Source organism: Arabidopsis lyrata (genome assembly GCF_000004255.2).
Source record: "Arabidopsis lyrata subsp. lyrata unplaced genomic scaffold ARALYscaffold_8, whole genome shotgun sequence".
Taxonomy (NCBI): Eukaryota; Viridiplantae; Streptophyta; class Magnoliopsida; order Brassicales; family Brassicaceae; genus Arabidopsis; species Arabidopsis lyrata.
In genome coordinates this window covers 15479261-15499560 of record NW_003302548.1, presented here as the reverse complement: position 1 = coordinate 15499560, position 20300 = coordinate 15479261, and the positions used below count along the sequence as shown (strand labels likewise).

The window sequence follows — 20300 nt, the reverse complement described above, 5'->3', positions numbered from 1 at the left end:
CCTCGAGGACTAATAGTACCAGAGAGGGGTTTACGGCAAGGAGATCCGCTGTCTCCTTATCTATTTATTCTTTGTACTGAAGTATTAATTGCGAACATACGGAAAGCAGAACGGGATAAATTAATTACGGGTATCAAGGTGGCAACTGCAAGCCCATCGGTTTCTCACCTGCTTTTTGCGGATGATAGTCTATTTTTTTGTAAGGCTAACAAGGATCAGTGTGGGGTAATCTTGGGGATCTTAAAGCAATATGAAGCGGTCTCGGGACAACAAATAAATTATTCCAAATCTTCGATCCAGTTTGGGCATAAGGTAGATGACGGTGTGAAGGAAGATATCAAATCTACCTTAGGTATCTCTAATATTGGTGGTATGGGTTCATATCTTGGGTTGCCAGAAAGTCTCGGTGGTTCAAAAACAAAAATTTTCTCTTTTGTTAGAGACAGGTTACAGACAAGGATTAACGGATGGTCGGCAAAATTTTTATCAAAAGGTGGGAAAGAAGTGATGATTAAATCGGTAGCTGCGGCATTACCAACTTATGTTATGTCGTGCTTCAGACTACCGAAAACAATCACTTCTAAACTCACTAGTGCGGTTGCTAATTTCTGGTGGAGCTCGAATGGTGCCTCCAGAGGTATGCATTGGATGGCTTGGGATAAATTATGTATTAATAAATCGGAAGGAGGGATAGGATTTCGAAACGTCGATGATTTTAATTCGGCCTTACTTGCAAAACAGTTGTGGCGGTTGATCACGGTTCCGGATTCTCTCTTTGCGAGGGTTTTTAAAGGGCGATATTATAGGAAATCCAATCCTTTGGAAAATATAAAGTCATATTCCCCATCGTATGGGTGGCGGAGTATATGCTCAGCTAGATCTCTGGTTAATAAAGGACTTATTAAAAGAGTCGGATCTGGGAATTCCATCTCAGTTTGGGAGGATCCATGGATTCCAGCTCAATTCCCGAGACCAGCAAAAAGTAATGGTTCTATTAATGACCCATCTTTAAAAGTTAACATGCTTATAGATAGTCGATCTAATTTTTGGGACATTGATCTCCTCAAAGCGGTCTTTGACCAGGAAGATGTCGAGTTAATAAGTGCCCTACCGGTGGGTGCGCCAACCAAGGATGACACCTTGGGTTGGCATTTTACAAAATCCGGCAAATATTCAGTTAAGTCGGGGTATCATACCGCACGGTTGGATAAGTTGGAAACCAACTCATCTTTCATTGGGCCAGATTTCAATAAGCTAAAGGCTCATACTTGGAAAGTACAGTGTCCACCTAGGATACATCATTTTTTATGGCAAATCTTAACGGGTTGTGTACCGGTTACAGAGAACTTACGAAAAAGAGGAATTGATTGTGACACTGGTTGTGCCAGATGTGGTGCACTGGAGGAAACAGTCAATCACACACTCTTTCAGTGCCATCCTGCAAGACAGGTTTGGGCACTTTCTCAGATTCCTACGGTTATGGGGACTTTTCCCACAGATTCTATTTTTGCAAACTTGGATCATTTATTTTGGAGAATACCATCGGAGTTTGATTCTATAGCTTTTCCTTGGATTATTTGGTATATTTGGAAAGCACGGAATGAAAAATTGTTTGAAAATGTGGATAACGATCCGTTAGAGGTTTTACGGTTAGCGGAAAGAGAGGCACAATTGTGGCACTCAGCTCAAGTGGAGCTTCATACTGAAACTCAGGCTTCAGTGGAATTTCCAAATCGGCCTCAAACGAGGGGGGTGTCCCTAGATTCGGATTTTACAGGATACCGTTGTTTTGTGGATGGATCCTGGAAAGACAGCGATAAGTTTTCCGGGATAGGGTGGTTTTGTACACCATCAAACGGTGAGCCATCAACAATGGGAGCTGCCAACCTCCGTAGAAGCCTATCTTCGCTACATGCCGAATTCGAGGCCCTCCTTTGGGCGATGAAGTGTATGATTGGTGCAGATAATCAAGAGGTAGCATTCCTTACAGACTGTTCTGACCTGGTGAAGATGGTGTCTTCCCCAACCGAATGGCCGGCCTTCTCAGTGTATCTGGAGGAATTTCAGAGCGACAAGAAAGAGTTCTCTACCTTCTCTTTATCTTTAATTTCTCGTTGTGCAAATGCAAAAGCGGATAATCTGGCACGAAAAATTCGTACGGAACCGCTTCATATCACTTATGTAAACAACATTCCACAAAAATGGCTCTTTTGAGCACTATTTAATTACAGATGACAAAAAAAAAAAAAAAATAGAGAAGTCCTTGATGGCCTAGTGGTTTCAATGTGACTTCTCACACACGACTGCCAGAGGTCACGAGTTCGACTTTCTGTCGGCGGGGTGAAACTGAAACTTCTCCAAATAAAATCCTGTTGTAGGGTGGGGTCAGTCACTATAAAAAGTTGACCCTAACAATTTTCCCAAACCTGAGTTCGATTCTCCCTGGAAACAAAAACACATTTGTTTGGGAAGTCTGTCAGTTGGGCCTTGGCCCAATTGGTTTACCTGGTAGCCAGAAATGCAGGCGGCCTGACTACCCCCGGCACTTAGTCGGAAGGCATTCCAAATTCGGGATAGGCAGAGTGGTAGCCCGTAAGGGCCTAACCGTTAACACGGTGGACCAGTCCACTATGTAGCACCTCGGTGCATTCATACCAAAGCCGACCGGATAGCCGATAGGGTTTATCAAAATAAAAAAAATAAAAAAAAATAGGTTGAAAAAGAGTAAAATTAATTAGGTTGAAAAAGAGTAAAATTTAGATATGTACTCTATTCGTCTTACTATCATATCTTCACATGATAGAAAAATTTGTATTCCTAACGCTTCTAGCTAAGCTTCAGAAAATCCGTTTTAAAAAACACCAAAGAGCTTCGTCTTCTCCTAATTAAGGAGAGCCTTCTACTCCGAAGTTTTGTTCTTCATCTTCCTCTCCTTCTCCATCTTAGCTTTCTTAATCCTCTCAAGTACAATAGCTATTTAAAGTATAAACAATGAAATTAATAAGAAGTTATAAGAGTTGCCGGCAAAAAAAAAAAAAAAAAAATCAAGAAGCAAGAGCATATTTACGTACATGGATGTTCACAGCCGGTAGGCTTTCTTTTATCGGCACTTAGCGGGACAACAGAATCAACTACAATATTCCATCCATCTGTGTTACATTGTCCACTTAGTTGCTGCGCCTTCTCTACACATCCTTCTCCCATAATAGAAATTATAGTATTTCTGCAAAATTCAAGTCTCTAGTTAGAATTTAATAACTTGAGTTCTTGTTCCAGCAAGATCTGCACTTTCAGAAGCCACAAACCTTTGGTGAACAAAGATTCCGTGGACTAAAACAGTAACACAGGTGACCTCTCCACACGAAGAGAAATGTTTACAGAGCCCGATTTGGACATCAATCTTACGCACCGAAGAAGGTAAATCATATACCTTAACCACCAACCTATAAAAGAATATTATATAGCATCCTAAGAATTTAAGTTGCAGTAGATAAAAATACTAACCAACTTACTCGCGTTCTCCCCTGAAGAAGTTGAATCCCGCAGGATCATAGTAATCTTCCTGCCGGGGTACAGCCTTAACGACTACATTCCATCGTCCCACGTCACTTCCACTAAGTTCCAATGCCTTGTCTCTCGCACCTTCTCCCCAAAAATCAATGAAGAGAGGGCTCTTGAGGATACCCCTTTTAAAGTCTCTTGGAACAAACATACTTGCGATTTTTCCGCATGAAGCGAAGTGCTTTCTCAACGCGAGCTTGAGAGGATATCCATGAAGCGAAGTGTCATATCCTTCAACGGAAATCGTGCTAATGCTACAATTTGATTGTATGAGAAAATATCATTAACATATGACAAAATCTAGTTCCCACAAAAACGAAAAGGAAAAGAAGAAGAAAAAAATGAATTTACCTTTTTCTACAGTTCAGTTCCAGCGATTCCTGAACCTAGGGTACAAAAGATCTAATTAGAAATTCTACTATAATTTTTTTTTTCTTTCTTGTGAAGAAAGAAACGATTAATAGAGATGCAAAGAATGAGTAAGAAGAAATCTATAATTAAGGAGAAGAAGATTACTTTGACGGAGGATTCTTCCATGGTTATAAAGTTTAGAAGAGCGACTTCAAGAGTTCCCGACCCTCGAAAGATATTTTTCAATTTAGGTATGAACAAGGGTTTTTGTTTTTTTTTGTTTTGGTTGTCGTCAACTAGGAAAAAGGTATTTGTAGTTTTTGTTAATTATGCTGGTCCGGGTAGATAACTAAAAACAAACGATTTGGCCTTAATTTAGTTTAGGCCTGATCTAAGCCCATTAAATGGCCATGAAATTACGATATTTTTGTGTGTGTTTTTGCTTATGTTTTTGAATTTCCGAATAGATGTCAGATTGATTGTTAGCCTCAATTTGATTTGTTGGGAGTGGAAATCGCATAAGCTTCTGTAGCAGAGGTTTTAAACAGTGTGTCCAACGGAAAACATGGATTAAACTCTTTTTTTGAATCTGTTTTGTCACTTTGTTAGTAATCGAGAATCTCCATGGAAGGAGAGAGCGAAGGAGGGAGAAGAAGATAAGATATTTCTGTTATTACTTCCTCAATCGTAAAATGTGTACATGGTTAAGCTTATATACTAAAGAAACTAAACCAGATACAATAACCAAAGTAAACCAATTCTACTCATATTCTAATACACTTTTTTATCAGATGGTTATGTGTGACTTGTTATTATTGTTATATATGTCTCTATAGCTTCATGTGATGATTGTTGTTGTGAGGCTTGAATTGCTTTGATAGTCGTCTCTCCCGCGAAACAGAGCTCATACCTTTTTGTATACATAGATTAGATTCAGTGTATAATGGATACATGGATACATCATACATGTGTTTATATGATTTGTGAATATCTGCATGAATCTGTTTCTAAGCATTATCTTCTGTTACAAGTAAGTGACTCATCAATCAAACAAATTGCTACTTGAAAATCAATAGGATATCGAAAAAGGTACAAGCAGCAATGCTAGAGCAAGACGGTGTATAATATTTTGCATAAACCTTAGTAGAGAATCAAACGACTCCGGTTGTGAAATTGAGGAAAAGATTTATGTACCTCCACGATCAACCAAGAGGAAAGTAGGTAAAGCACCAAAGGCAGATGATGAGTATTGAGCTTAATTACTTTTAACATGCGGACAAACACAAGAAAAACCGTAAGTAATAAAAAAAAATACAAACAAAGGTTTTGTCTTCTCCTAACAAAGAAAAGTTGTATTTGAGTGTTGAATTGTTACAACATGAGTGAAAATTGGAAGGAAGAAGCTACAAAAAAAACCTCTTGAGAAAAACCCGTTTAAAGTCTTTGAAGATATGAAAACATTGGATCTTTCCGCATGAAGCGAAATGCTTTCTCAACGCGAGCTCGAGAGGATACTCATGAACCGAAGAGTCATATCCTTCAACGGAAATTGTGCTATCCCCTACAAATTTGATTGCAGGAGATAATTCATATTATCAACATGACAAATTCTAGTTCCCAAAAAACAAAACAAGAAAATGAAATTACCGTTCACGATCGTTTGTTTCCAGCGATTCCTGACCCTTAAGGTACAAAAGATCTAATCAGAAATTCTACTACTACAAATATTTTTCCATTAATAGAGAAGCAAAGAGTGCGTAAGAAGAAATCCATAATTAAGGAGAAGAAAATTACTTTGTTGGAGGGAAAAAACCCGAAAAAACCGCCATCTATTTTTTTTTTGGCCGTTTAATACGTGTGTTTTTAAACTTGGAATAAAAATACCTCATTTAATTTCGATTGCCTTTTAAAACTATCGTTTTTTAAAACTCGGTAATTTCGAACCCGAGACTTAACAGTCGTTACTGGACGTAACGGAATTATTTAACAGTGTTAAAATTTAATCCTGTGTGTTTATATAAATATATACCATCTGTTTGCAATACTTATAGCTATACTTAATGTGGCCTGGTGGTAGCGGGTCTCTTTTGAAAAACCACCCGACCTGGGTTCGAGTCGTGAACCTGTTTTTTTTTTTTTTTTTGTTCTTCACTTCTTCTTCTCAGATCTCCAATGTCCAAAGAATCAAAAAATCATTTCTAAGAATCACATCGGATTTGAAAACAAAATCATGATCTTGTGGGTATTGTGATAACCCATGAACAATTCGGAAAACAACTTTCAATCTGAAAAAAATGAGAGATTTTTGATATTGAAAATTGGAAATCAAATTACAAATCTCTCTCCTTTGCATCATCGGACACCTCTTGGATCTCTTTATTCAATGAAATCTGCTTCGAAACAGCAGATTTCACATCTTCAAACAACACAAATGATCCCAAAGCATTCTCCGATTGATTAAGAGAAGGATTCACCAACGTACCATTCCAAAGAGAGAGAAGCGAAAGATGTTGTTGTCTCAGAAGATAAAAAGCACAAAGCTCAGATTCCTTGACACGATTCGACAATGGATCCAGCTTAAAACTCGAGAAATTCGCAGAAAATAGTTCACGAGGACCGGTGAAGAAGACGAAGAACAAAAATAAAAAATAAAAATAAAATAAAATAAGAGGTTGAAGAGTCGAACCCAGCAGCTAAGGTTTGCAAAACCAGCGCGCAACCACCAGGCCACATTAACGAACACTGGAAATATTGCAAACAGATGGTATATATTTATATGAACACGTGGAGTTAAAATTTAACGCTGTTAGATAATTCCGTTAAGCCCAGTAACGACTGTTAAGTCTCGGGTTCGAAATTACCAAGTTTTAAAAAACGATAGTTTTAAAAGGCAATCGAAATTAAATGAGGTATTTTTATTCCAAGTTTAAAAACACACGTATTAAACGGCCAAAAAAAAAATAAATGGCGGTTTTTTCGGGTAAATGATATAGGAAAAGAGAAAGGAGTAATAGACACGTGTAAGGTGGAGATTAGAAGTTTGGCTCAACGGTGGAGATCATTTGGAGCTCAAGACTGTGAAGAAAGATGCCTTAAAAGGAAGCAAAAACAGATTTAGGATCATTATGAGATTTGTGTTGAGTTTGTTATCTTCTTCTTCTTCTTTGTTCTCTGTTTCTCTGAGAATTCTCTGAGGATTGTCATGGCTATTTCCTCATTGTAGCTTGAGCTGTTTCTTCTTCTATGCTCTAGCAATTTGAGAAGTGGATCCGTGTTTTATGAACATCGATTCAATCTATCGTTCGATTTCATTTGTGAGATTGTTGATTTTTCTGTATCAAAGGTATCAGAGCTGTGTCATCCTCGGATTCGTATCAATGGCGGAGACACGATCTCAGATGTTATTCACAGAAACGGTGGTTCGTGAAACCATGGCGGAGACTCGATCGCAAGCGGTGCTTACGGAAGAAACGATTGGATCGAGGATTCAAGCGTTAGAAGATTTGGTGAAGGAACGAAATCAGAAGATCGATAGATATATTTCGGATATGCTCGAGGCTATGAATCTGTTGACGAACAAGGGATATTCGTCTCATGTACAAGATCTTCGCAATTCGTCTTGTGTATCACCAGCACCTGCCAATTCTCCATCAGATCCAGCACATGGACATCGTTCAGGTATCTCTAATTCTTACGTGGGAGTTACAAGGTTGGCGAAGTTAGATTGTCCTCGATTTGGTGGCGATAGAGTAAAGGAATGGCTCTTTAAGATTGAACAATTTTTCTTGGTTGATCGAACACCCGATGAATTGAAAATTGGTTTAGCATCTGGCCTATTTGATGATCTTGCTGCGACTTGGCATCAGTGGATTTTGCAATCAGTTCTGTGGGAGCATGTTAGGCACGATTGGGTGTCTTACAAACTGCTGTTGCAAGGGAGATTTAATGAAATGGTGGATGATCCAATTGCCGAATTGAAACAGTTGCAGGAAACTGATGGAATTGTGGATTATCATGAAAAATTTGAGCTGATAAAGTCTCGTTTGAATCTACCTGAAGCATATTTGGTTAGTATTTTCTTAGCAGGGTTGAGAACAGATATGCAGATAAATGTCAAGATGTTTCAACCTCAGTCTATTGAACAATGCTTAATGCTGGGCCGATTATATGAGAAAGCTCAAAATCATTGGAAAAGGTTGAATGTTCAAAGTGATGCTGCAAGACCTTCTTTGAGTAACTTTCAAGTGCAAAATTCCTCACATGAGGATAAGGAATCTTAACTTTCAAGTGCAAAATTCAGCAAAAGATTTCTGTGGAAGTGGAGAGCTTGTTGCAGCAACAAGAATTGATTTGTGAGCAGTCAACAAGTGTGAAAACCAAACATTGTGCACAACAATGTTTTGATAAATGGCCTACAATGGCAATGGTACAACAAAAGAAGCCAAAGGAAATTTTTTTGAAGGGTTGGAAGTTTAAGTTCAAAACTGAAAAAGAGGATATACAGCAACAACACAATCAGATTTTCTATGTCTTCAATTGTGGCAATAACATAGGGTTTGATCACCATGAGAAAGAGCTACATTTTTTCGATGGTGTTGTTGTGAACGTGTCGTTTCAGCATTCAACTGGTCTCTCTAGAAGATTGCAGGGTAAGAAAAAACAAAAGAAATGTCCTAAGTCTTGGATGTTCAAGTATAGAGCTCCACTAAAGAGAGTACAATTTCTGCATTCTTTTTCGATGGAGGTTCATTTAGGGACAACATATGTGCCCTTGCAAATCAGACACCTTCTCTACAAACCTTGTGGTCAAGGTTTCTTGGAAGGGGAAGATTTGATATAGTAAAAGGAGGGTTAAGAAATGATTGACACGTGGAGGGTGGAGATTAGAACTTGGGCTCAACGGTGGAGATCAAGTGCAGAGGAGAATCGTGTAAAAGAGAAGCAAATCGGATTTGGGATCATTATGCAAAAAATTCTGAAATTGTATCTTCTTCTTCTTCTTTGTTCTCTGTTTCTCTGAGAATTCTCTGAGGATTCTCATGGCTATTTCCTCATTGTAACTTGAGCTGTTTCTTCTTCTATGCTCTAGCAATTTGAGAAGTGGATCCGTGTTTTATGAACATTGATTCAATCTATCGTTCGATTTCATTTGTGAGATTGTTGAGTTTTCTGTATCATTAAAGTTGTCAAAAGCGACTTCTAGGGTTCCGACCATCAAAATATATTTTTCAGATCTTTTTAGGGATTTAGTTATGAACACGGTTGTTTTTGGAACAAATTCTCAGGGGCTCCTAAAGGTTAAATACAATTAAATCGGTAAATGTTCAACGAAAAACACAATAGCTCAGTGGTTGCGAGCTCCATGCGCACGCGCGCGCCCCCAAGGTTTGAATCCTTTTATTCGGGTTGTAACTGGTACAACTAGGGAATATTCGGGTACAACTAAGTTGTGGTCCCCAGGGTTTGAATCCTTTTATTCGGGTTGTAACTGGTACAACTAGGGAATATTCGGGAATATTCGGGTACAACTAAGTTGTGGCACAACTAGGTGGTACAACTAAGGTCTGGTACAACTAGGTGGTACAACTAGGAGGAGGTACAACTAGGTGGTACAACTAGGTGGTACAACTAAGGTCTGGTACAACTAAGAGGGTACAACTAGGATACCAGTTGTACCACGTATACCTAGTAAATGGGTAGTTTCGTCCTTTCATTAAAAGGAGGAGAGTATATAGATTAATTCTTTGACTCTGATGAGCAATTGAGATTAGTCTCCGTTTTTTTTTCTACTTTTGTTATTCTGGTTTGCGACACAAGTCATATAACTGTTCTTTCTTAATTAAGAACAAACGATTAGGGCCTTAAATTTTAGTTCAGGCCTGGACTAAGCCCATATTATAGTCCTAATCTTCTTCATACTCAGCAAGAGGGTTCGTAAAATTTTTAATGTTTACGATTGAATCATAAGAAAGCATTCGCATTGAAAGAAAAGTCAAATCACAGATTAATTAACGACACATTTACTCTTAATTAATGAGTTCCATAACGACATTGGACATCTTCTCCGTCCACAAGCCTTTCCACTGTATCAGAAGGAAGACCAATCAACTCTACTGTCTTTTCCCAAACTCTGTTCGCTGTTTTTATGTTGTGAGCTTCTTCAGAACAATTTGTTGGTTTGCAATTTTGAGATACGAATAATGTGCAAACTGATTTCTCATTCGTTCTTAGCTTTTGGTAATGCTGTGGAATCTGAGGATTTGTCGCCGAGAAAATCGAGCTTCTACAACCTTCTTGTGGCGAAAAGATGAAATATGGCAGGGCAGAGTAAAGATCTTGGATCACTCTTGGAAGATCTCTAGTCTGAAGAAATTTAAGACATGTCAAAAATGTTCATAATTGTTTTTTTTTGCAAATTACACACAACTAAAAAGTTAGTATACTCGTACTTACAACGTTAGTTTGGACAGCACCAGGAGATAAACAAACGACGCTAATGCCGGTTTCCAAAGGCAGTTTTTTGAAAAGAACATTGTTAAACATAACCTGACAAATCAAACAAAAAAACAAGAAAACGTTTTAGATTATAGAAACATTTTCAAATTTATCGATAAAGATATTTTTTCACCCTTAAGTTTACCTGAGCGAGTTTGCTACTAGAATATCCTCTCAAGCTTGAAAACTTTCGTTTACCAGAAATAACATTCATATCATTTGGATCAACAAAACCAACATAATGCATCTACATAAACGAAAACCAAAACAATGCATAGTATTATATATAGAGATAATCAATGAATTTTTTGATTTGATGATATTGATGAAACTTACAACAGAATTAACATTAATGATTCGACTCCGGGAAGCTCGGATAAGCGAAGGCAAAAGGAGTAGTGAAAGCAGAGCTGGAGCTAAATGGTTCACTTGCATGTGTTGTTCATATCCATCTTCTGAGAAATTTTGTGCCCCTGCAAAAATCAACATGCCAACCAATTTTGCTGTTTCTTTTTCCTTCTTTGTCAAAAAGGTCTCGATGGTTATAGCTTTAAAATGCATGTAAATAAAATAGAAACTAACCTCCCATAGCAAACATGCCGGCATTGTTAATCAGAACATGCAAAGGGGTTAACCGTGCGTTCCAAGCATTGCTAAATCTGACGACGGAATCTAAAGAGAGAAGGTCAAGTTCCATCGCCTTGAAAAAAACAAACAAACATAGTATCACTTTTAACAATTCGGATCTCTGTGTAAGATATCGTAAAACTTATTGTCTTTTATCCAATCAATTAGAGAGGGATCAATCTTAACATTTAAAAACATTAGAGAGGAATCACTAATAGTAGTTCTAATAAGTTATAACATGCATTTTCTCTACAACGTTAATGCACATGAATCTTGCTCTGAAATGAAATCTAATTCTTGACTAGCTATATTTAGTTACTCCAAGCTACACATGCTAAATAGAATTTCATGACCTATACAACTCTATCCATTAGTGGATCTACTTTCCAGAAAAAATTAAAAAGAAGTTGAAACAAAACAAAAGTTCTCTTCATATTATTTTTTATTTAATATTTTTAATATATTTGATGGATCACTTGAATATTTTCTTATCAAAAAATTAAAACACCAAAGTTACAAAACGAAAAATTACTCTAAACCGACATTTTCGTGAATCGGAGAGAACATGTATTAAAGAAAAGTGGTGAATCCACAAGATCTTATATACTATAAAATTATTTAATATTTTTAATAATAATAGAGATTGGATCTTTAATTTCATTAAAAGCATAAATTTAATTTAAATTTTTCACTAGATTTTTGAAATAATTGAAAGCGGCCATGATCAAATGTACTATAAAAATTAATCAAAAATTTTACCTGAATATTAAGTGGGAATCCCTCACCACTAGCATACCACTTGGTCTGCCATTGTTGAATCAGCTCATGAGCTGCTTTTATGTTCCTCACCGCCATAACAACATGAGCACCAGCCTCTGCAAGCTGCCTATAAAATTCACACAACATATTATACATTATAAGATTCACAGGACAATCACATGCAACAATTATACAATCAAAAACAACATCATGATGAGAAGCTAAAGAAAAGTTTTTGTTTGCGATTTGGGACCTAGCAGTCTCGGAGCCAATGCCACTAGTGGAGCCAGTGACAATGCAAGTTAAGTGGTTCAAAGGAGGAAGATGAAATGGAGTTTGTAAGTGAGAAGCCATCATTCTCTGCAAAAGAATATAATCTCTAGCACAACATTAACCCATCCTCTAATCCACTGAATCCACCCTAAACCATCATTCTTCTTCATCTTCTTCAACGACACCGTTTCACTACTCTTCTTCTTCTCTCCAGAGTTCACAACACATATAGAGAAAGACAAAAAGGGTTAAATATTTGATAATTAATAATGCGTCAAAATCTAGCTAGGAACATGATAAACATTTTTGGATTAGTTAAAGCCTCTGACGCCTCGGACTTGGTGGTATACGTACTTCGTTCCAACCGTTACAACAATATAATTAGTTGGTCATTAATTAATTAACTAGTTACTACTCCCCCCGTTTCAAAATATAAGGCGTTTTAGCTAAAAGCACGCAAATTAAGAAGATCTACTTTTTAAAAGTTTAACCAATCATAAAAAAAACTGCATAATAAAAATAATCAGAAAATATTAAAATAATATATAATTTGCATAGAAACTTGAAAACGACTTATATTTTGAAACAAAAAAGTTTCTCCAAAACGCCTTATATTTTGAAACGGAGGGAGTATTAATTATCTTAATGAGAACCCGCCTTTTTCATATAATTATGTGTGTTTGAAAATTCATAGTTAGAAATTTTGAAAATTTAGTAACTTAGTAACTTAGTTTCCACTCTATTGTCACGTTATAGAAATTATTTATTTATTTGTTGTTTTATCAACTACTCAACCTATATGTGTTTTAAAAAACGTAAGATTGGTTGTATTTATTTAGCAAAAAAAAAAAAGATTGGTTGTATTTGCAAGTATGCATTAATTTCTATGATGTTTTTCTAAAGTTTCAAACTAAAGTTTCAAAGAACAAAAAATTAAGATGTCTTAAATATAACATAATTCATACCAATTCTTTTATATATTTGTGTTTGCGTTGAGTAGTTGAAACGTATTTTAATTTCTTTTATCCAAGATTTCTTACAAATTATAAACAAAAACGTGGGTTTTTTTTTAGTGTCAATAAGTTTCCCTTAGATCTCATCCTTCATCGTTTAGAATGTGTGTAGTGTAGTGTAATGCAGCTTTAAGGTCAAATTCTAGAATCTTCTAGCAAGTACAAATTGGAGGAAAGAAGAGAGAGACTTGTAAAAGACTTGTGAGAAACACTTATTGTTGATGAGTCCCATACCGACATTGGACCTCTTCTCCTTCTATAAGCCTCTCCAATGCATCAAGAGGAAGACCGATCATCTCTATCGTCTTTTCCCAAACTCTGGTCGCTGTTTCTACGTTGTGTGCTTCTTCTGAAGGCTTTGTGTGCTTGCAATCTTGAGATATGAATGTACAAATGGGCTTATCGCCGGTTTTTAGCTTTTCACAATGCTCTGGAATCTGAGAGTCTGTCGCTGAGAAAAGTGTGCTTCTACAACCTTCTTGAGGCGAAAAGATGAAATAAGGTATCAACGCGTATTGAACTTGAACATATCTTGGTAGATCCCTCGCCTGCATAATTGGATGTTCAAAACAGTTTAATGCGATAGAAGTTATGAGGAACAAGCAATGAAGTGAGACTTAAAGTAATAATACTCACAACATTTGTTAGGACAATCCCGGGGGATAAACAAACAACACTAATGCGAGTTTCTAGTGGCAGCCTTTTCAAGAGAACATTGCTAAACATAACCTGACCGGATAAAATTGAAGGGAAGTAAATCCATTAGTTTCTGAGATCAAAAGAGAAAAAGTATTGAATGCTGTTTTGTGTAAGTTCTCACCTGTGCAAGCTTGCTGCCAGAATATCCAACGAGGCTTGTAAACTTTCGTTTCCCAGAAACAACATTCATATCATCCGGGTCAACAAAACCAACATAGTGCATCTACCAAAAGAGTAAACCCAACAAACAATGATCTTGCATGAGATGGGGATAACCTCAGACGATAAACAGAACGTTGTTATTCTTATTTAGATTCAATCAAAGAAGAATTTCACAGAGAGAAAAGCAATGAAGTAACCCTGTATATACAAAGTTCAAAGTTTCAGTTTGTTTAGAACGTATACCAAGAAAATCCAAACTTTTCAACATCACTACAAAACTAGATGACAAAGTTATGCAGCTGGCAGTTTCAGCGATGATGATACTTACAACAGAATTCACATTAATGATCCGGCTTGGGGTGCCTCGTATAAGCGAGGGCAAAAGGAGTAGTGAAAGCAGCGCTGGAGCTAAATGGTTCACTTGCATGTGCTGCTCATATTCATCCTTTGAGAACTTCTGTTCCTCTGCACAAATCAAAGTGAGAAGTAACTTACTTGGTTTTCGTCAACATGTGCTGCAGCAATCTAAATCTCATTGAATGTAAAACAAACACTTGAGATAGTGAAATGAACATGAACAAGGAAACCACCGAAAGAACTACTAATTATAGATGCAAAATTTCACAAGTCATAATATGAAAGATACTATACCACCAGATTATTGAAGTGCAGAACACTAAGCTCGCCAATAAAGGTGAAAAAGCTCAAATTTTCCAGAGCTAAAATGCAATAAAACGAACCTCCCATGGAAAATATGCCGGCATTGTTGATCAGAACATGCAAAGGGGATAATCGCGCGTTCCACACATTGCAAAATTCGACGACGGAACCCAGAGAAAGAAGATCAAGTTCCATAGCCTTGAGTCAAAGAAACATAATTAAGTATATCTCATCATCAGCATTCACTATATAGTTAAAATCCGAAAAATCTATCAATCTTATCTAATTGGATCACAAACAGTTACTTCCCATTCACAGTTTCTGAATTACACATTCATTGTTGACTAGGCTTTAGTCCCAAGCAAACACATGCTAAATAGAGATGTCATACTATGTGATGATCATATAAGATTTACCTCGAGATTAAGAGGAAGGCCTTTACCAGACCAGTCCTTCTGCCATTGTTGAATCAGCTCATGAGCTGCTTTTGTATTCCTCACCGCCATTACAACATGAGCACCAGCTACTGCAAGCTGCCTACAAATTCACACAACAAGAAGCCAAAGTCTCTTATTCCTTTACACATAACAAAAATCAGCTATTCTTGTTCCCAATTCCTTAATTCAAACCTAGCTGTTTCGCGACCAATGCCGCTAGTGGAGCCAGTGACAATGCAGGTGAGGTGATTGAGAGAAGGAAGAGGAAGTGGATTTTGTAAATGAGACGCCATGAATCTTTGGAAGAGAAACTCGTGGAAAACACAACCCCATCCTCTGATCAACTCTATCCATCCCAAAGCTTCCTTCTTCTTCTTCGTCAACGACAATGTTTCACTGCTCATCTTCTTCTTCCTTCTTGAGATGATTGATGAGAGAGATCTGTTTCAGGGACAAGACAAAAACAGTATTTGCGTGATTAAAGATTTGATTATTTTATTAATTTAATCACCTCAAACCTCGGACTTCTTGCATCATTTGTCAGTTACTTTTTGTGTAATTAATTAACAACATCAATTAGAAATTGAATTTGGCAAAACACAATAATGTTTAATAGACAAAACTCAAGAAACACGACATATAGATCAATTAATTTAATCTTAGCTTATTAAAGAGAGTAAGATAACTATATTCTAGAAGCTAAGACTCTGCTTGTGTTTCTCTCTAAGCAAAGCTAATCTTCTTCTAAACTTAAATTTCTCATCTTTCATCTCCAATTTTTCCAAGAAATGAATAATCTTTTGGAGAGTAACAATGAGTTCTTCAGCTGAAGAACCAAACTCTTCCTCTTGGATCATCATAACCCTTTTCAGCAATCCCAGTATTTCTCCATCGTCTCTTCCTAATCTCGCTTGGATCGACACCAAACAGTCCAGAGCCTCTCCTGCATAGGGAATATATATATATTTACCGTCACTTGGGATCAACAATGTTCGAAACTTTTATCCATACAAGTCAGCTTATCAGTAAAGACTTTATCTTCAGATGACAAGAAATTTCATAAAGATAGATGATTTTGACTTTATCTTCAGATGACAAGAAATTTCATAAAGATAGATGATTTTGGAATGGAGAGATCTTATACCAACAGGGAGAGAGTCTTTGGCAAATGCCTTCTCACGGATGCGTAAAACCTTTAAGGCTACTTGCTCAGCTTCCTCATCACGGTTCAACTGAGAAAGAGTGACTGCAAGATTTAGCATTGGAAAGGTTATGGACTGATCTTCTGAACCGACTGATTCCTCCATGATGTTCAAACAAGTTCTTAGCAATCGTTCTGCCTCCACATAATTCTTGGAACGCGAATAAGATGCTGCAAGGTTTATAAGATGTGTAGCCATGCTAGGATGGTTTTTCCCTTTGAATCTCTCGTTTATTAATAGGCATTCTTCTAGTAACTCTCGTCCTTCATCTCCCCTGTGTGCAAAGCGAAAGTTAGTGGCTTAATTGAGTTCCTCAATCAAAGGAAGAAGATTAGTGGAAAAAGTTTTACCTTCCAACAAAATGAAGCAGCTCAGCAAGATCTGTCCTCATGTTTTCCAAGATACTGTTGTCTATTGCCATTGAATCTTTGATTATTCGTAGAGCGTTCTTGTAGATATCAACGGCTTCATTTGCATCGCCTGTTAAGAAAACCAGAGATACAAGACCATCTCTTCAACAAAAGCTCGTAGTTACCAAAACAAAACAGATTGGAAGTTTAGAACCCACCTTTTGAGCACTTAGCATTAGCAAGGGAACACATGGCCATGCCAACTCTTCCATCTTTCTCTCCGTATATCTTCTTGTATATATTTACAATCCTAGCAGAAAGAAAGAAGATGGAAATGGATCACATACTATGCGAATAAAAAATGCAAAAACTTTGACCAGACAAGTCCTTTTCACGCCGTACCTGGTAAAATGAATTTCTGCTTCAGCAGCTTTACCTTCTTTGAGCAGAAGTTTACCGAGGGAAAATAACGGCATCACTAGATCCTCACTTTGAGAACCTCTATTCCGTTCCAAGATAGTCACCGTACGCTCATAAACACCAATCGCTTTAGTGGCTTTTCCATCAGAAGCAAAAATCTTTGCCAAACCAAGTAATGGTGTGACAAGTAAAGTATTGCCTTTACCTAGCACATAGAAGTCCTGTTGGTTAAAGACAAACGAAAAGGAAACAGAAGACACAAGAAAAACAAAAAACAGGTTTAGAAGATCATTACCGTATCTATTCTCTAATATACGAACAGCCCTTTGATGCGTGAGTATAGAGTTTTCAAACTTCCCTATTGCCGAATACATACTGCCAACATGCATAAGTACTGAATCCAAAAGAGGCTCGGAGTCTTTTAAATTATCAACAATCTTGTTTATCTGCATTTGTTAACTTACTGTTTTAGACAAATACAACACAATCCAGTTAAAGAAATGATTTTTTTCTAGATATCTGGCTTAGACTCACCATATCAAGCAATGCCGGGATAGGTTTCAAGTCTCCAACAGCCATATACCCCAACGCAATGATGTCAAGTACAGCAGCTTGTTCGATACCTTTCAAACCGGAATCCATTTCTTCTTTCACAGCAACATAATTCGCTCGAAGTAGGTCCACTGCATCTCTTTCCTTACCAATCTTCACCATAGCCTTGACTTCATTGAACAACTCTTGCAACTCCATCTCAAACTCTTCCATCTCATGAACATTGTTGCTTGAAGTAGACCTGCATAAACAGACAAAACTCTCATCTAAATTCTTCTTTTTCTAAGTTAAACAAAAAACATCAATCAATCAAAATCTCACCTTTGAACTTCAGAAACGCCAGAAGTAGCATGAACTGAAGCACTTTCTGAGGAGGTGACTGAATCAATTGGAGTCAATAAAAAATGGCGGGCGGGAATCAAGTAGAGCTTAGTTTTGCGTTTCTGATTACGGAAACAAACACCATATTGCCATGTCGAATCTCTCGGTGCACTACCAGACTGAGAGCTTAATTGATTCGCCCTGAAAGCCCAAAATCACAAATTCAGCAAAGACACAAAAGCCAAACTTTTTCGGATACCCAATTTTTATAGAAAGATATTGAGCTAAACCAAGTCACCCTTGGATCAAACTTAAGCTACTTTACCGTAATTTGATACCAAACTCGGAAATTAAAAGACTAATCTTTTCACTAAAAGGCTAAAAAGTTCAAAGCGAGGAGACACAAGGAGAAATGAATCATTTACCATGTGGTGAGCGAAGTGGTCGAAGAGAGGAGAGAGATAGAGAACACCATCGGAGGTAGTGTGAAAAGCTCTTCGTTCTCGTGGCCGCGGTTCCGCCGACCACCGGGAATCTATCAATTTGGCTGAAATAACTGAATCTTACAATTTAGGCCCAAATATTTTAAATTGTGCAAAATAGAGCGAGTGAGATTCAAATAATTGCATAAATATCCTTTTTCTGGTCGAATCCGGTTTTCGCTCAAAAATTCGAATCACTGTTTAAATTTTAAGACCGGACTAAACCCGGTTTACACAACTACTAAAAAGAAACAGAGTGAAGGGAACTCATGTGTGTTTGCTAACAATGTTTCTGCAATTCCAAGACTAAATTAAAACAGATTGGAGAAGAGAACTATCACTGAAGGAAGACTTCCAAAGGTGGAGATTTTAATGGCCACGGACTTTGATTTTGAGAATCCATTGAACAGTTCCTTGTGGCAAAGGAATTGTCTTGGGGAATTTCAGAGGCACCTCGTATTCGCCAAAAGTTTCCAAAGGCGCCGGTAAAACCACATTGTCTGGATCAATCTTCACACAGAGCTGCCTCGCCACCTTCATAAACCGACAACACAATAACTATTGATTACATGATCTTACTTGTCACATAGTTAACAGCGTTAGAAGGAAAGAACAATTTACCTCAGAGACTATCTCTTCCTTTGTGATAGGAGTTTGAACATCAGGTTTGTCATCTTTTGAGGAGCGGTTTTTGAACTTTTCCTTGTCAACTAACTTCCTCAATACCTGTTAATCAAACAAATAGATCCCATATTTACACCATTTTAAATATTCCACAAGAACAAGAATGCTGAATAGTAAGAGTTAAGAGGGCAAGTTAAATTTACCAAATTAGCATTCGCCAGGCGCTTTGCAGCCTTTTCATACTCCTTTGTCTGGACTTCAGAAGTTTTATGAACAACCTTAACCTCCTCTTTTTCTTCTTCATGATTGTACATCTGAACATCAAGAGAAATCAAATGCAGGGATAAGCCTCCAACACTAAACCAATATAATTTTAGTAACATAACACTATGAGGGCATGTCATAAGTATCTGCTTTACCCTTTACACCAAGAACTATACATCATAAAGAAGATTACTTAAGTACAACAACAAGAGAAGAACACAACTAGCCATTGTACTACCAAATATCATACTTACAAAGGTGAGAGAAGAAGAAAGTGTGAACCTTGCGTTGCTCTCGGATGAGATAAGCATACTTGTCAATGTTAGGCACAGCAAGAAGTTTGGGCATAAGATGATTCCTGAAGTATCCAGGAGCTACCTTCACCGTCTCACCGGCTTTGCCAAGCTTCTCTATACCCTAACAAAACCAGATCAGATCAAGATCAAGACAAATCAAAACAAACCCAACATCTATTTCAATTCAAAATCTAAAAGTTCTTCAAGAATCACAAAAACACACCGTTGTAAGAATAACTTCCAATTTCCTGTATCTAACTCCTTGACAAGCGAAAAGGAGAGGATGATGAATCGCATTTTCAGACTTGTGATAAGCTGTTCCTCTTGTAACTACATGACGAATCACGTTTCTACTTTGCCCAACATAAGCCATTTTCTCGATTCAACGATATTTTCTGAGACAGATTACAATGAGAGATTCCACAACAAAAGGAGTGAGAAAAACCCTAGAAATACGACGGATATGAGAGAATAGAGAAAACCAAAAGGGAAGATAAGAAAGAATCAATCACCAGTGAACCGGCAACGCGACGACGGCGGTGCGATGCGACGTCTCCTTTTTCACGAACTGGAAGAAAGGGGAAGCCGCAGGTAGAGGTTTTAGCAGTGGCTATTTTTGTAAAATAAGATTTTAAGATTTAATTATGTTTTCACCCCTACACTTTTTCTATTTTTGCAAAAACAGCCCCTATCTGACTATCTTAATGACGTTAACTCAAGTGAAATTCTTCCAAAAACTTGCTTATTGCAGT

At 37.3% G+C, this 20300-nt stretch overlaps 5 protein-coding genes across 5 annotated transcripts; all 5 read right to left on the bottom strand.

Moving 5' to 3' along the window:
• Positions 1 to 2707: 2707 nt before the first annotated feature.
• LOC9300297 lies at positions 2708 to 4175 on the bottom strand. The gene is made up of 6 exons (XM_002864175.2): positions 4078 to 4175; positions 3913 to 3947; positions 3513 to 3815; positions 3306 to 3443; positions 3072 to 3223; positions 2708 to 2973 (listed from the first exon to the last, which is right to left on the bottom strand). The coding sequence occupies exons 1-6, from the start codon at positions 4096 to 4098 to the stop codon at positions 2900 to 2902; spliced, it is 723 nt and encodes a 240-aa protein (XP_002864221.1). The 5' UTR covers positions 4099 to 4175; the 3' UTR covers positions 2708 to 2899.
• Positions 4176 to 9843: 5668 nt separating this feature from the next.
• LOC9300295 (retinol dehydrogenase 11) lies at positions 9844 to 12307 on the bottom strand. The gene is given in 8 exon segments (XM_021015905.1): positions 9844 to 10275; positions 10366 to 10458; positions 10553 to 10654; positions 10744 to 10880; positions 10990 to 11107; positions 11794 to 11920; positions 12047 to 12159; positions 12162 to 12307. Coding segments are annotated over 8 exon segments (1098 nt in total). The 5' UTR covers positions 12237 to 12307; the 3' UTR covers positions 9844 to 9942.
• Positions 12308 to 13128: 821 nt separating this feature from the next.
• On the bottom strand, positions 13129 to 15515 carry LOC9300294 (retinol dehydrogenase 12). The gene is made up of 7 exons (XM_021027382.1): positions 15230 to 15515; positions 15017 to 15137; positions 14681 to 14798; positions 14269 to 14405; positions 13900 to 14001; positions 13716 to 13808; positions 13129 to 13627 (listed from the first exon to the last, which is right to left on the bottom strand). The coding sequence occupies exons 1-7, from the start codon at positions 15439 to 15441 to the stop codon at positions 13292 to 13294; spliced, it is 1119 nt and encodes a 372-aa protein (XP_020883041.1). The 5' UTR covers positions 15442 to 15515; the 3' UTR covers positions 13129 to 13291.
• Positions 15516 to 15645: 130 nt separating this feature from the next.
• Positions 15646 to 18430, bottom strand: LOC9300293 (nephrocystin-3). Its single transcript, XM_021027376.1, has 9 exons — positions 18308 to 18430; positions 17883 to 18083; positions 17544 to 17802; positions 17305 to 17455; positions 16992 to 17214; positions 16808 to 16899; positions 16590 to 16719; positions 16182 to 16513; positions 15646 to 15980 (listed from the first exon to the last, which is right to left on the bottom strand). Exons 1-9 carry the CDS (start codon positions 18355 to 18357, stop codon positions 15730 to 15732), a joined length of 1689 nt encoding a protein of 562 aa, XP_020883035.1. The 5' UTR covers positions 18358 to 18430; the 3' UTR covers positions 15646 to 15729.
• Positions 18431 to 18538: 108 nt separating this feature from the next.
• Positions 18539 to 20172, bottom strand: LOC9300292 (50S ribosomal protein L9). Its single transcript, XM_002864170.2, has 6 exons — positions 20061 to 20172; positions 19772 to 19943; positions 19535 to 19669; positions 19192 to 19302; positions 18986 to 19090; positions 18539 to 18898 (listed from the first exon to the last, which is right to left on the bottom strand). The coding sequence occupies exons 2-6, from the start codon at positions 19919 to 19921 to the stop codon at positions 18734 to 18736; spliced, it is 666 nt and encodes a 221-aa protein (XP_002864216.1). The 5' UTR covers positions 19922 to 19943; positions 20061 to 20172; the 3' UTR covers positions 18539 to 18733.
• Between the last annotated feature and the right edge of the window lie 128 nt (positions 20173 to 20300).